Source organism: Cnephaeus nilssonii, assembly GCF_951640355.1.
Source record: "Cnephaeus nilssonii genome assembly, chromosome: 3".
Classification (NCBI taxonomy): Eukaryota; Metazoa; Chordata; class Mammalia; order Chiroptera; family Vespertilionidae; genus Cnephaeus; species Cnephaeus nilssonii.
Window position 1 is genome coordinate 57,698,837 of NC_137074.1, and position 14,421 is coordinate 57,713,257.

The 14,421-nt window shown below is 39.4% G+C and overlaps 1 protein-coding gene across 4 annotated transcripts in view; it reads left to right on the plus strand.

Moving 5' to 3' along the window:
* Positions 1-14,421, plus strand: part of GOLGB1 (golgin B1) — an 89,808-nt gene that overhangs the window by 63,283 nt on the left and 12,104 nt on the right. For all 4 annotated transcript variants that reach the window (XM_079766841.1, XM_079766843.1, XM_079766844.1 and 1 more), the window contains one exon: positions 13,048-13,226. In XM_079766841.1, coding sequence (XP_079622967.1) covers positions 13,048-13,226 — 179 coding nt within the window. The remainder of the gene's footprint in view (positions 1-13,047; positions 13,227-14,421) is intronic.

Here is a 14,421-nt window from a genome sequence, read left to right on the forward strand (position 1 = left end):
TGTTTAATGTCTGCACACTTATTTTTTATTTCCCTGATTAGATTGCAACCTCCTAGTGATAAGTGTCACGTCTAAACTTGTTTATATATCCCATGGTCTTTAGCATAGGGGTAATTAATTAATTATATGATAGATAATCAGCAGTTGGTGATCATTCCCTATATTTGTGGTTGTTCCTGTAAACACTGTTTTCTCCATTTTGTAAAACTATCATGTTAGGGGAGTTATGGGAGCTTTTTGAGACTGAGACTTACATCTGCCATGAAAGAATCATAAAACCTAGGCAGGTTATAAATCAAATGACAGTGTGACTCAGTGGGTAACAGTACATACATGGTTCACTGACTTGCTGATGCCCTTCTGCATATTTTGTGAATATATTATACTAGAGGCCCGGTGCACGAAATTCATGCACGGGGTGTGTGTGTGTCCCTCAGCCCAGCCTGCACCCTCTCCAATCTGGGACCCCTCGAGGGATGTCCGACTGCCTATTTAGGCCCGATCCCGGTGGGCAGTTGGACATCCTAAATGGGGAGTTGGACATCCCTCTCACAATCCAGGACTGCTGGCTCCCAACTGCTCACCTGCCTGCCTTCCTGATTGCCCCTAACCACTTCTGCCTGCCAGCCTGATCACCCCATAACCACTCCCCTGCCAGCCTGATTGATGCCTAACTACTCCCCTGCCAGCCTGTTTGCCCCTAACTGCCCTCCCCTGCAGGCCTGGTCAACCCTAACTGCCCTCCCCTGCAGGCCTGGTCACCCCTAACTGCCCACATGCAGGCCTGGTCACCCCTAACTGCCCTCCCCTGCAGGCCTGGGTTCCCCCCAAAAGCCCTTCCCTGCAGGCTCAGTCACGCCCAACTTCCCTCCTCTGCCGGCCTGGTCCCCCCCAACTGCTCTCCCCTGCAGGCCTGGGTCCCCCCCCCAACTGCCCTTCCCTGCAGGCCAGGTCTCCCCCAACTTCCCTCCCCTGCAGGCTTGATCTCCCCCAACTGCCCTCCCTTGCAGGCCTGGTCCCTCCCAACTGCCCTCCCCTGCTGGCCATCTTGTGTCCACATGGGGGCAGGATCTTTGACCACATGGGGGCAGCCATCTTGTGTGTTGGAGTGATGGTCAATATGCATATTACTCTTTTATTAGATAGGCTAGAGGCCTGGTGCATGGGTGGGGGCCAGCTGGTTTGCCCTGAAGGGTGTCCCGGATCAGGGTGGGGGTTCCCTTGGGGCATGGGGCAGCCTGGGCAAGGGGCCTGTGGTGGTTTGCAGGCTGGCCACGCCCCCCGGCGACCCAAGCAGAGGCCCTGGTATCTGGGATTTATTTATTTTCTACCATTGAAACTTTGTAGCCTGGAGCAGAGCCAAGCCTCCTGCTCGCTTCATGGCGGCAGCCATTTCTGTTGGGATTTATTTATCTTCTAGAATTGAAACTTTGTAGCCTGGAGTGGAGGCCTAGACAGGCCAGGGCTGCAGAAGCTTGGCTTCCTCCATCACCAGGGGCAACCCTAGCCTCCTGCTCTCTCCAGCTCCATGGCTGCTGCCATTTTTGTTGGCATTTATTTATCTTCTATAATTGAAACTTTGTAGCCTTGAGTGGAGGCCTGGGCCCGCCAGGGTGTGCAGAAAGCTTGGCTTCCTCCATCGCTGGGGAAACCCAAGCCTCCCTCCTGCTCGCTCCGTGGCCGCAGCCATCTTGGTTGGGGTTAATTTGCATACTTGCTCCTGATTGGCTGGTGGGCGTGGCTGGTGGGCATGGCTTGTGGGTGTAGGGAGTGGTGGTTAATTTGCATATTACTCTTTTATTAGATAGGATGTCCCATCAACTCTTCCTTTCCACATATCTTATTCTCATTCTGTCTCAGGGGCATTGAAGTTTCGAGTTTCTCAATTATTTGGCTGCATGTGTGATAAATATGGGAGATAACATATTTCAACCTCTGTCTGTTGAAACTTTCAGTCTAGGCCAGCATTTTATCACCTCTGCTTACCCTGTTCTCCCTTCCCCTCAGGACCAACCCAGAGATGACTTAGGTCTGAAAGGGACTTCGACTACTTTAGTTCTCTTCTTTATTTAGTCAAGAGGAAGTTTCCCAAAATAAAGTCTGAGAGTCCAAGTGGCAAGAATTAGCCCACGGGATTCTACTATACATAACAGACAACTCTGAAAACACTGGAGTTTTTATATCTGTCTAAACTTCCTTAGGACTTTTCCCTAAACAAACAAAGCACTTACACAATTCCTACCTAAATAGTAGAGAGCATATCTCTAGAGGTACCTATATATTTATCTATACTCACTTCATTCTAAAAATGACTTGAGGTAGCATATAAAGATATGAACAGTGATTCAAGATAATGTAATATAATAACTGGGAAGGAAGAAAATGAGGGTAGAAGGAAAAAAGATTAAACCAGGAGTAAGTATAGTCCTCCAAGGAGATGTCACACTGTTCCATACTCTTTCTTAGAACTATGGGCCACTAATTGCTCTGAGCTTTCTGGAATCCATCAGAAATAGGATAGTAAAAACCATATTGCATGAATGGAATGCCCATATTTTAGAAAAGGGGAAGAAAGAAATACTTGTTCAAGATAAGAATAAGAATAGTTATTCTTTAAGTATTGAGGTGTGTAAAAAATGTCTTATCTGTTTCCAGAGAAAGGACATTGAACTTTTGAAGTATCCTTTACTTCTCTACAGTAAATATAGTAATATGTTCTACTGTGAAAAATGTTTTATATTTTCTGATGATCTGGTCTATTCCAAGGATAACATTTAGAGTATCTGGATCACAGGAGTGAGTGGATTACAATAAAGAATATATTTTCCTTTTAAAATAAAACAAAAACAGCCGAAACCGGTTTGGCTCAGTGGATAGAGTGTCGGCCTGCAGACTCAAGGGTCCCAGGTTCGATTCCGGTCAAGGGCATGTACCTTGGTTGCAGGCACATCCCCAGTAGGGGGTGTGCAAGAGGCAGCTGATCGATGTTTCTCTCTCATCAATGTTTCTAACTCTCTATCCCTCTCTCTTCCTCTCTGTAAAAAAATCAATAAAATATATTTAAAATAAAACAAAAACATGTTTTTATTTTAGTCTTTGGGTTAAAAAAGTTATATACACATATTTAATAAGTCACTGAATTCTACAGTTTGATCAGAAAAAACAACAGTAGCACTCCTGTTTCTCTTTCTCCCAAGGCAATTTGTTGTTACCTAATTATTTTGTGTTTCCTCAGTATCTAAATATGTTTATAATGTATCTTGGCTTTTTATCCTTAGATTATGTATCAACTTTTTTTAGTTCTCTTGACTCCCTCTGCTTCCACTGTACATACACTCTCAATATATAACTCTTTCCCCATTCTCCTGATGTAATTTAATTTTAAGTTTGGTTAAATCAACATTCACACTTTATATTTTTATGATTATAAATGGTGTTAGAGCTGAGATATGTTTTTCCTAGAGCTAATAACTGTGTTTTTGTTAACTTACTTTTCTTTGTACTTATCAGTGTAATTTAAACGAAGACTTACTGCTATTTATTCACATTTTCTGTCAAGATGTTTATTCCTATCAATTTCATCTTCATGAGAAAATTCTCCCAAGAGTCTCTGACTTGCTCTTATATTAACTGGTTGCCTTGTACTCCTAGGACACAGTTTTCATCCTAAAATATCTCCTTTCACCTTTCTCCTCTATTAGATCTTCTGTTTCTTGCATTACATGTCTCTCTTGTCTTGATTTTGTGCCATTATTTTGATGTAATAAATCATCCTGTAGCTCCCTAAAAAAAGATATGTATTGAAAATGTCTTTTGGTCTCTCATTCATGATTGATAGTTTGGCTGGGTATAGAATTCTAGGCTGAAAATAATTTCCCTTCAAAATTGTAAAGACATTGGTCTATTGCCTTTTAGCTTATATTGTATTCAGAAGTCTAAAGCTATTGATTTCTGATCCTTTGTATGTGAGCTGTCTCTCACTCTCTCGCACACACACATCTCATCTCTCATTTCTCTCTCTGGAAATATATAGAATCTTTTAGTCTATGTTCTGAAATATCATGATAATGTACTTGGTTTTAGTCTGTTTTAATTCATCATTCTGTCTAGTCTAATTCATACTTAACAAATTACCAAATTTGGGAAATCTTTTGATTTATGTCTTACCAACACCTCTCCCCCCAATCCTTTTTATTGGTTATCTTTTCCCCCCTGAAAATCCAGTTATTTAGATGTAGGACCTTCTGGATTAGCTCTATAATTTTATTACTTTTTAAATTCTGTTTGCTCTATTTTGGGAAGATTTTCTCACCATCATCTTTGGAACCCTCTAATGAGATTTTCATTTTTGCTATCATGTTTCTAATTTCTAAGGATTTCTTTTTTTTCCCTTGTCTCATGGATATATGTATGTCCATTCCTCTCCAAGAATAGTGGTGGTAGTTTTGTTTTGTGATGTTTCTCAGACTGCGTTTTTCTTTATTATTTTTATTTCTTTTTTCTTTTAGAAGTGAAAATTTATTTATTTTTTTACCCAAAAATACTTTTAAATATAAAAATGTTACATGCAATAGATATTAATATTTCAAGAAAAAAAGGATTTTAGGTATAATATTATCAAAACAGTACTAACATAGTATGATATCACAAATGTTGTAGGTAAAATTAAAAATCTGCAAATAATAGGATTACTTCTATTATTTACCCCCCCCACCAGCTCTATTTTTGTTCATCAGTTTATGTTGTTTATTATATTCCACAAATGAGTGAGATCATGTGATATTTATCTTTCTCCAACTGGCTTATTTCACTTAGCATGATGCTCTCCAGTTCCATCCATGCTGTTGCAAATGGTAAGAGTTCCTTCTTTTTTACAGCAGCGTAGTATTCCATTGTGTAGATGTACCACAGTTTTTTAATCCACTAACCAGCTGATGTGCACTTAGGCTATTTCCAAATCTTAGCTATTGTAAATTGTGCTGCTATGAACATAGGGATGCATACATTCTTTTTGATTGGTGTTTCTGATTTCTTGGGATATATTCCTAGAAGTGGGATCACTGGGTCAAATGGGAGTTCCATTTTTAATTTTTTGAGGAAAGTCCATACTGTTTTCCACAGTGGCTGCACCAGTATGCATTCCCACCAGCGGTGCATGAGGGTTCCTTTTTCTCTGCATCCACTCCAGCACTTGTTGTTTGTTGATTTGTTGATGATAGCCATTCTGACAGGTGTAAGGTAGTACCTCTTTGACATTTTGATTTGCATCTCTCAGGTGATTAGTGACTTGAGCATGTTTTCATGTATCTCTTGGTCTTCTTTATGTCCTCTTTAGAAGAGTGCCTATTTAGGTCCTTTGCCCATTTTTTTTATTGGATTGTTTATCTTCCTTTTGTTAAGTTGTATGAGTTCCCTGTAAATTTTGGAGATTAGACCCTTATCGGTGATAACATTGGCAAATATGTTCTCCCATGCAGTGGGCTTTCTTGTTGTTTTGTTGATGGTTTCTTTTGCCATGCAAAAGCTTTTTATTTTGATGTAGACCCATTTCTTAGTTTTCTCCTTAGTTTCCATTGTCCTAGGAGCTGTATCAGTAAAGATATTGCTACGACATATGTCTGATATTTTGCTGCCTATGGATTCTTCTAAGATTTTTATGGTTTCCCATCTTATGTTTGAGTCTTTTATCCATTTTGCATTTATTTTTGTGTATGGTGTAAGTTGGTGGTCTAGTTTCATGTTTTTTGCATGTGTCTGTCCAATTTTTCCAACATCATTTATTGAAGAGATTATCTTGACTCCATTGTATGCTCTTGCCTCCTTTGTCAAATATTAATTGAGCATAATGGTTTGGGTCGATTTCTGCGTTCTCTGTTCTATTCCACTGGTCTATATGTCTGTTCTTGTGCCAATACCAGGCAGTTTTGAGAACAGTGGCTTTGTAATATAGCTTGATATCTGGTATTGATATCCCACCTACTTTGTTCTTCTTTCTCAGGATTGCTGCAGCTGTTTGGGGTGTTCTTTTATTCCAGATGAATTTTTGGAAAGTTTGTTCTAGGTCTTTGAAATATTCTGTTGGTATCTTAATGGGGATTGCATTGAATCTGTAGATTGCTTTGAATAGTGTGGACATTTTAATGATGTTGATTCTACCAATCCATGAACACGGTATATTCTTCCATTTGTTTATGTCTTCCTCTATCTCTTTTTTCAACGTCCTGTAGTTTTCCGAGTATAGGTCTTTTACCTCCTTAGTTAAGTTTATTCCTAGGTATCTTAATTTTTTTGTCGTAATGGTAAGTGGGATTGTTTTTTTAGTTTCTCTTTCTGTGAGTTCATTATTTGCGTATAAAAAAGCCATAGATTTCTGGGTGTAAATTTTGTATCCTACTATCTTTCTGAATTCATTTATTAAATCTATTAGTTTTTTGATGTAGTCTTTGGGGTTTTCTATGTACAATATCATGTCATCTGCAAATAATGACAGTTTTATTTATTATTTTCCAATTTGGATGCCTTTTATTTCTTCTTCTTGTCTAATTGCCATGGCTAGCACTTCTAGTACTATGTCAAACAGAAGTGGAGAAAGTGGGCATCCCTCTTGTTTCTGTTCTTAAGAGAAATGGTTTTAATATTTGCCCATTGAGTATGATGTTGGCTGTAGGTTTGTCATATATGGCCTTTATCATGGTGAGATATGCTCCCTCTATTCCAACTTTGCTGAGAGTTTTTATCAAAATGGGTGTTGGATTTTGTCGAATGTTTTTTCTGCATCTATTGATATAATCATGTGATTTTTGTCTTTCAATTTGTTTATGTAATGTATCACATTTATTTTTTTAAATTTCTTTATTGATTACGGTGTTACATATGTGTCCTTATTCCCCCATTACCCCTCCATCCCCCCCTCATTCCCTCACCCCCCTGTTGTCTGTGTCCATTGGTTAGGCTTATATGCATGCATACAAGTCCTTTGGTTGCTCTCTCCCTCTTACCCCCACCCTCCCCTACATTCCCTCTGAGGTTTAATGGTCTGATCAATGTTTCTCTGTCTCTGGATCTATTTTTGTTCATCAGTTTATGTTGTTCATTATATTCCATAAATGAGTGAGATCATGTGATATTTATCTTTCTCTGCCTGGCTTATTTCACTTAGCATAATGCTCTCCAGTTCCATCCATGCTGTTGCAAATGGTAAGAACTCCTTCTTTTTTACTGCAGCGTAGTATTCCATTGTGTAGATGTACCACAGTTTTTTAATCCATTCATCTGCTGATGGGCACTTAGGCTGTTTCCAAATGTTAGCTATTGTAAATTGTGCTGCTATGAACATAAGGGTTCATATGTGCTTTCTAATTGGTGTTTCTAGTTTCTTGGGATATATTCCTAGAAGTGGGATCACTGGGTCAAATGGGAGTTCCGTTTTTAGTTTTTTGAGGAAACTCCATACTGTTCTCCACAGTGGCTGCACCAGTCTGCATTCCCACCAGCAGTGCACAAGGGTTCCTTGTTCTCTGCATCCTCATCAGTACTTGTTGTTTGTTGATTTGTTGATGATAGCCATTCTGACAGGTGTGAGGTAGTACCTCTTTGACATTTTGATTTGCATCTCTCGGATGATTAGTGACTTTGAGCAGGTTTTCATATGCCTCTTGGCCTTCCTTCTGTCTTCTTTTGAAAAGTATCTATTTAGGTCCGCTGCCCATTTTTTGATTGGATTGTTTATCTTCCTTTTGTTGAGTTGTATAAGTTCCCTGTAGATGTTGGAGATTAAGCCTTATTGGTGATAACATTGGCAAATATGTTCTCCCATGCAGTGGGCTTTCTTGTTGTTTTGTTGATGGTTTCCTTTGCTGTGCAAAAGCTTTTTATTTTGATGTAGTCCCATTTGTTTATTTTCTCTTTAGTTTCCATTGCCCTAGTAGCAGTATCAGTGAAGAAATTGCTTCGGCATGTGTCTGAGATTTTGCTGCCTATGGATTCCTCTAGTATTTTTATGGTTTCCCGTCTTATGTTTAAGTCCTTTATCCATTTTGAGTTTATTTTTGTATATGGTGTAAGTTTGTGATCTAGTTGCATTTTTTTGCATGTATCTGTCCAATTTTCCCAACACCATTTATTGAAGAGACTGTCTTGACTCCATTGTATGTTCATGCCTCCTTTGTCGAATATTAATTGAGCATAATGGCTTGGTCGATTTCTGGGTTCTCTATTCTATTCCATTGATCTATATATCTGTTCTTGTGCCAGTACCAGGCTGTTTTGAGAACAGTGGCTTTGTAATACAGCTTGATATCTGGTATTGAGATCCCACCTACTTTGTTCTTCTTTCTCAGGATTGCTGCAGCTATTCGGGGTCTTTTTTTATTCCAGATGAATTTTTGGAAAGTTTGTTCTAGGTCTGCAAAATATGCCGTTGGTGTTTTAATGGGGAGTGCATTGAATCTATAGATTGCTTTGGGTAGTATGGACATTTTAATGATGATGATTCTACCAATACATGAACATGGTATGTTCTTCCATCTGTTTATGTCTTCCTCTATCTCTTTTTTCAGTGTCCTATAGTTTTCCGCGTATAGTTCTTTTACCTCCTTAGTTAAGTTTATTCCTAGGTATCTTAATTTTTTTGGTGCGATGGTAAATGGGATTGCTATTTTAGACTCTCTTTCTGTAAGTTCATTAATGGTGTATAGAAATGCCATAGATTTCTTGGCTATCATGTGTATTAATTTGTGAATATTGTATGAGTCTTGCATCCCTGGAATAAATCCCACTTGGTCATGGTGTATGATCTTTTTAATATATTGCTGGTTGCGATTTGCTAATATTTTGTTGAGGATTTTAGCACCTGTGTTCATCAGGCATATTGGCATGTAATTCACTTTCTTTGTAGTGTCTATCTGGTTTTGGAATTAGGATAATGCTGGCCTCATAAAAAGAGTTTGGAAGTGTTCTTTCCTCTTGGATTTTCTGAAATAGTTTGAGGAGTGTAGGTGTTATTTCTTTTTTGAATGTAAGGAAAAACTCCCCTGTGAAGCTGTCCGGACCTGGGCTTTTGTTTGGTGGGTATTTTTGTTTACTGCTTCTATTTCATCGGTTGTTATTGGCCTATTCAGGTTTTTTTTATTCTTCCTGAGTCAGTTTTGGGAGATTGTGTTTTTCTAGGAATTTGTCTATTTCAGTGGTCGCCAACCTTTCGGACCTCACGGACCACCAGTGGTCCGTGGACCACCGGTTGGTGACAGCTGGTCTATTTCATTCACAGGTTTCTCTCTGTGTGTCCTCTTCTTAGAAGTCCCTTACAGCTATCCCTTTAGTATTTCTTGTAATGCTGGCTTGGTGGTGATGAACTCCTTTAGGCTTTTTTTGTCTGGGAAGCTCTTTGTTTGATTGTCTATTTTGAATGATAGCCTTGCTGAATATAGTAATCTTGGTCTCAGATCCTTGCTTTCCAGTACCTTGAGTACTTCATGCCATTCTCTTCTGGCCTGTAGAGTTTCTGATGGGAAATCAGGTGTCAGCCTTATGGGAACTCCTTTGTAGGTAACAGTTTTCTTTTCTTTTGCTGCCTTTAAGATTCTCTCTTTGTATTTAAGTTTTGACATTTTAATTATGATATGTCTGAGTGTGGGTATGTTTGGGTTGTTCTTGTTTGGAGTTCCCTGTGCCTCCTGAACTTGGGTGACTTTTTTCTTTACCAGGTTAGGGAAGTTTTCTACCATTATTTCTTCAAACACCTTCTCTATTCCTTTCTCCCTTTCTGCCTCTTATGGCACACCTGCTATTCTGATATTGTTATGTTTCACATTGTCCCACAGCTCCCTTAAGCTGTCCTCCTGTTTTTCAATTGCTTTTTCTTTTTGGTTCTCTGATTGAGTGATATTTTCAACTCTGTCTTCTAATTCACTGATTCGATCCTCAGCTTCCCCTAATCTGCTGTGTATTCCTTCCAATGTGTTCTTTATTTGTGTTATGTCATTCTTTATCTCAGACTGTTCTTTTTTCATAGTTCCTATATTTTTTTCATACTGTTGAGCATTTTTACCATCATTACTCTGAACTCTGTTTCAGGTAAATTTCTTATCTCTGCTTCATTTACCTCTTCTTCTGGAGAATTCTCTAGTTCTTTCATTTGGGGATTATTTCTTTGTCTCCTCATTTTGGTTGTCTGTTTGGTTTTGTGACTATGTTTTAGGTAGATCCTCTACACCTTTCAATCTCTAGTGCAGGACATTGTTAAAGGCTGTTTCTGACTAATTGGATCAGGCAAAGTCTCAAAGCCTCCAGAAACCTCCTCCTGTCTATAGACTCATAGGATTCCAACATGAATAGCCCCAGGCAATCGTCCTCAGGTGTGGCAAGAGTTTTTTTCAACTGGGTGGGGCAGTTGCTTCTGCCTGGAGGCTAATTGTTACTTTTAACACTTAAGTGGCCTTAGGACGAAGTGTTTTCCAGTAGTGTGTGTCTGACTGTCTTCCCCCCAGGCAAGGCAAATGTTTATGTGGGAAAGATGTCCTCCACTGTGTGAGGGAATGACTCAGCCCAGGAAACTTATAGTGTCTGCCTTCTGAGGTCTAGCCCCTGAGTCCCCAGTCCTGGGTTCTGCTCTCACAGCTACAGTCTACTTCACCCTCCCTCTGCCAGAGCACAAGGTGGGTCTCTCCACAGGGAGTTTTTATGTCTTGGCCCTTCAAGAGGGTGCCCGAACTTTCAGCTGCCACTGCCTGGCAGACAGTACCCCACTTCTTTTTATAGCTAGATGTTGTGTGGGTACCCTCCTCAGATTTGGTGCTCTCTGCTGGGGAGCCCAGCTTTGGGATTAGATCCCTGAGTTCCCAGTGGCACCCTTCCTCCCCAACCCCCCAGCTGAGATATCTCTTCCGGACTTCAGTTCCTGTCTGTGGGCACCAGGCCAGCCCTTTCGCGCCTCCACCCCTCCTCCAGTCTCTATGCAGTCTCCATCTTTGGTCCTTGCGTATCAGGGTTCTCTCCTGTGAGTTTTCCATTGATTATTCAGGAAACCTTTCCGTATTTCAGTTGTAATTCCAGCTTGTTCCTGGGAGCATGTCCATGCAGCATCCTCCTCCTCTGCCACCATTTTGAATCCCCATTTTTTATTTCTGCTCTAATGTTTCTAATTTCTATATTCTCTCTTAAATCTTTGAGTATATTACATTTTCCCCTAATAATCTCCTTCAAATACTCTTCTAATTTCTTTTCATCTTTATCTTAATATTAGCCATTCTTCAGGTGAGGGTTAATTCTTGTTTTACTCTTTATGTTTAAGAGCAGGGTCTCAAAAGCTTATGAGAGGAGCTTACCAACTCCAAGTTTCATTGCAGGGCAATCATGCTGAGCTTTTTGTGGGTAGTCCCTATGTTGGTGTCTTTAGTTCCTCTTGGGACAGTCATATTTTCTAGAGAAGAACTTATCATTTTCTGCATGGAAGGTAAAGGCCTATATGCCTGCACTCTCCAAGCTGAGTAGGAGAAAGGCTTCATGCATTCAGAAAGAATACATTCGCCCTGGCCGGTGTCACTCAGTTTATTGATGATGTCCCATTTAAGGAGAGATCCTCAGTTTGATTCCTGGTCTGGGCACATACCTGGATTTCGGGCTTAATCCCTGGTAGGGGATGTGCAGATGGCAGCTGATTGATGTTCCACTCCTGCATTGATGATTTTCTCTCTCTCTCCCTCTTACTTCCCCTTTCTCTAAAAAATCCATTTTAAATTTTTTTAAAAGAAAGAATATATTCACTTGATCACCCTTGCTTTAGAGCAGTATCCTTACCTTCAGCTGTGCCTGATGTTTCATAGTCCAGTGACACTTCTTTTACCTTCTCCAGAGAATAAGACTCTAGTTATCTGTCATTGTAGAGCTGTGGAGGGTACTTAGGGATGCAATTGTTTCTTAAGCAGCTTTCATCTAATCCTCCTTATTTCAGCCACCTCCTCCCTATTCCCGTTGCCATCTTTTCCAGAGGTACCTGGTGCTGTTAATTCCTGAGCCTTTTGAAGATTCTGCAGAGTAAGTTCTATTGGTTCTTGGCTTTCCCTACTGCTAGCTTAAAATATGGCTTTTCCAGATCTGTCAAGTCATTTACCACTTATGCATCTGCTTTTCAGCTTCCAAAATTAATTCTGTTGCTGCTGACCTCTCTCTTGTTCTTTCTGTTCTTGCGTTTTATGCTTTAAAAAATAATGCCTTTATTGTAGCATTGTGATTTTCCGAAGTGGGTGAAACAGATGTGTGTTCAAGACTCCCTCTTTGCCCAGATGTCCTGACATTTTTTCTTACTATCAAGCTTTTAATGAGTTGGGGATAAAGAGTTTAAAGATATATCTGGAATGTAGATAGGCAGTTCTGTTAATTAGAGTCAAGTCCATCATTACTGTATCATCATCATCATCACCACTAACTGTGTAACACATTAATTTTTTTGTTTCTCATAATCTTATGAGAGGTACTGTAATTATCTTCATTTTATAGGTGATGGAAAATAAGGCTTTAGAGGATGTGAGGAACATGTATGTACAGGATAACTGATTCCAAAGCCTAAGTGCCCTTAACCACTGGGCATGGGCATCACTGCCTTCTTCATATCATAGTCATCAGCTAAGCTAGAGTAAAGGTTGACATCCATAACCCGGGCACATGGATAAATAAAAAAGCAGTCTGTGTTTATACTTTTTATTCTAGGGAGTTACCATTCACAAAGAAGCTATCGGTCCCTTATGTCTATCCCACATCAGAGTTGTAGATCGAGTCAACTTAGGACCTTGGGAGCCGGGGGGAAGGGATAGAAGTTGCAGGAATGGTCAGGCCCTGCAGCCTTGATGGCAGCTTCATGGGATGATTCCCACAAGCTTGGCCGCATGTATTTCACCATTTTAGGGATTCATGCTGCAGTGATATGTCAATGAACTGTCAGGTGCTGATAGTCTGTGTGGTGTCTGACTGACTTAGTAGGGACCTGCTGATGACTCATAGCTGGGTGAATGAGATGTGATGAATAACCCTTTACTTTCCTTTTGGTTAAAGCTGAAGGAATTGAAGAATCTGCAGCAGCAATACTTACAGATTAACCAGGAGATCACTGAGTTACGTCCAGTGAAGGCTCAACTTCAGGAGTGTCAAGATAAGACGAAAACGTTTCAGATTATGCAAGAAGAGCTCAGGCAGGAGAACCTCTCCTGGCAGCGTGAACTGCATCAGCTCAGGTCTGATCATCTCTGTGCTTATACCCTTTTAGTTTTCTAATTTTTTTAAACTTTTTATTATGGAATAATTATAGATGTATATAGGAAGTTACAAAAATAGCACAGAGAATTCTCATGTACCCTCCACCCAGTTTCCTCTAACGGTCACATCTTAACTCTAATGCAATATTGACACCAGGAAATTGGCATTGATATGATTCAAAGACCTTATTCATATTTCACCAATTTCACATTCATTAGAGTATATGTATGTGTATAGTTATGTGCAGTTTTACCATATGTGTAGATTCATGTAACTACCACCACAACCCACATATACAACTGTTCCATCAATACAAATATGTCCCCTGTGCCACTAGTTTATAGTTACATTCTTCCCTCTCCCTGCTTCCCACCCTCTCATTCCTAATCTCTGGTCACCAGTAATCTGTTCTCCATCTCTATAATTTTGTCATTCTGAGATTGTTTTACAAGTGGAATTATACAGTATGTAACCTTTTGAAATTAGCTTTTTTCATGCATCATAATGCCCTTGAGCTCCATCAACTTTGTTGAGTGTATCAATAGTTTATTCTTTTACCAACAAATTGTATTTCATGGTATGAATGTATTGCTTTTAGCCATTTACCCGTTGAAGAACATGAGTGTTGTTTCTAAATTTTAGCTATTGTAAGCAGTATATAGATTTTTATGTGGACAATACGTTTTCATTTCTCTGAGATAATTGCCCAGGAGTGCAAATGCTAGGTTGTATGGTAAATGTAATGTTTAGTGTTTTAAAAAGCTACAACACTATATTCCAGAGTGACTGTACAATTTTATATTCATACCAGCAACACAAGAGTGATCCAGCTTCAATATTAAATGCTGTATCCTTGTCAGCATTTGATATTAACAGATATATAATGTTATTTTAATTTGCATAATAGCTAATAATTTTGAACATCTTATGTGCTTATTTGACAGTCATTTGTCCATTTTGATGAAATGTATATTCATGTATTTTATCTATTTTTCTATTTAAGTTGTTAATTTTTTACTGTGGAGTTTTGAGAGTTCTTTATATATTCTAGATACAAGTTCTTTGTCAGACATGTGGTTTGCAAATATTACTCCTAGTCTGCAGCTTCCCTTTCATCCTTCTCAATAAGGTCTTTTTAATTTGGATTAATATAATTCATTGATTATTTTTCTC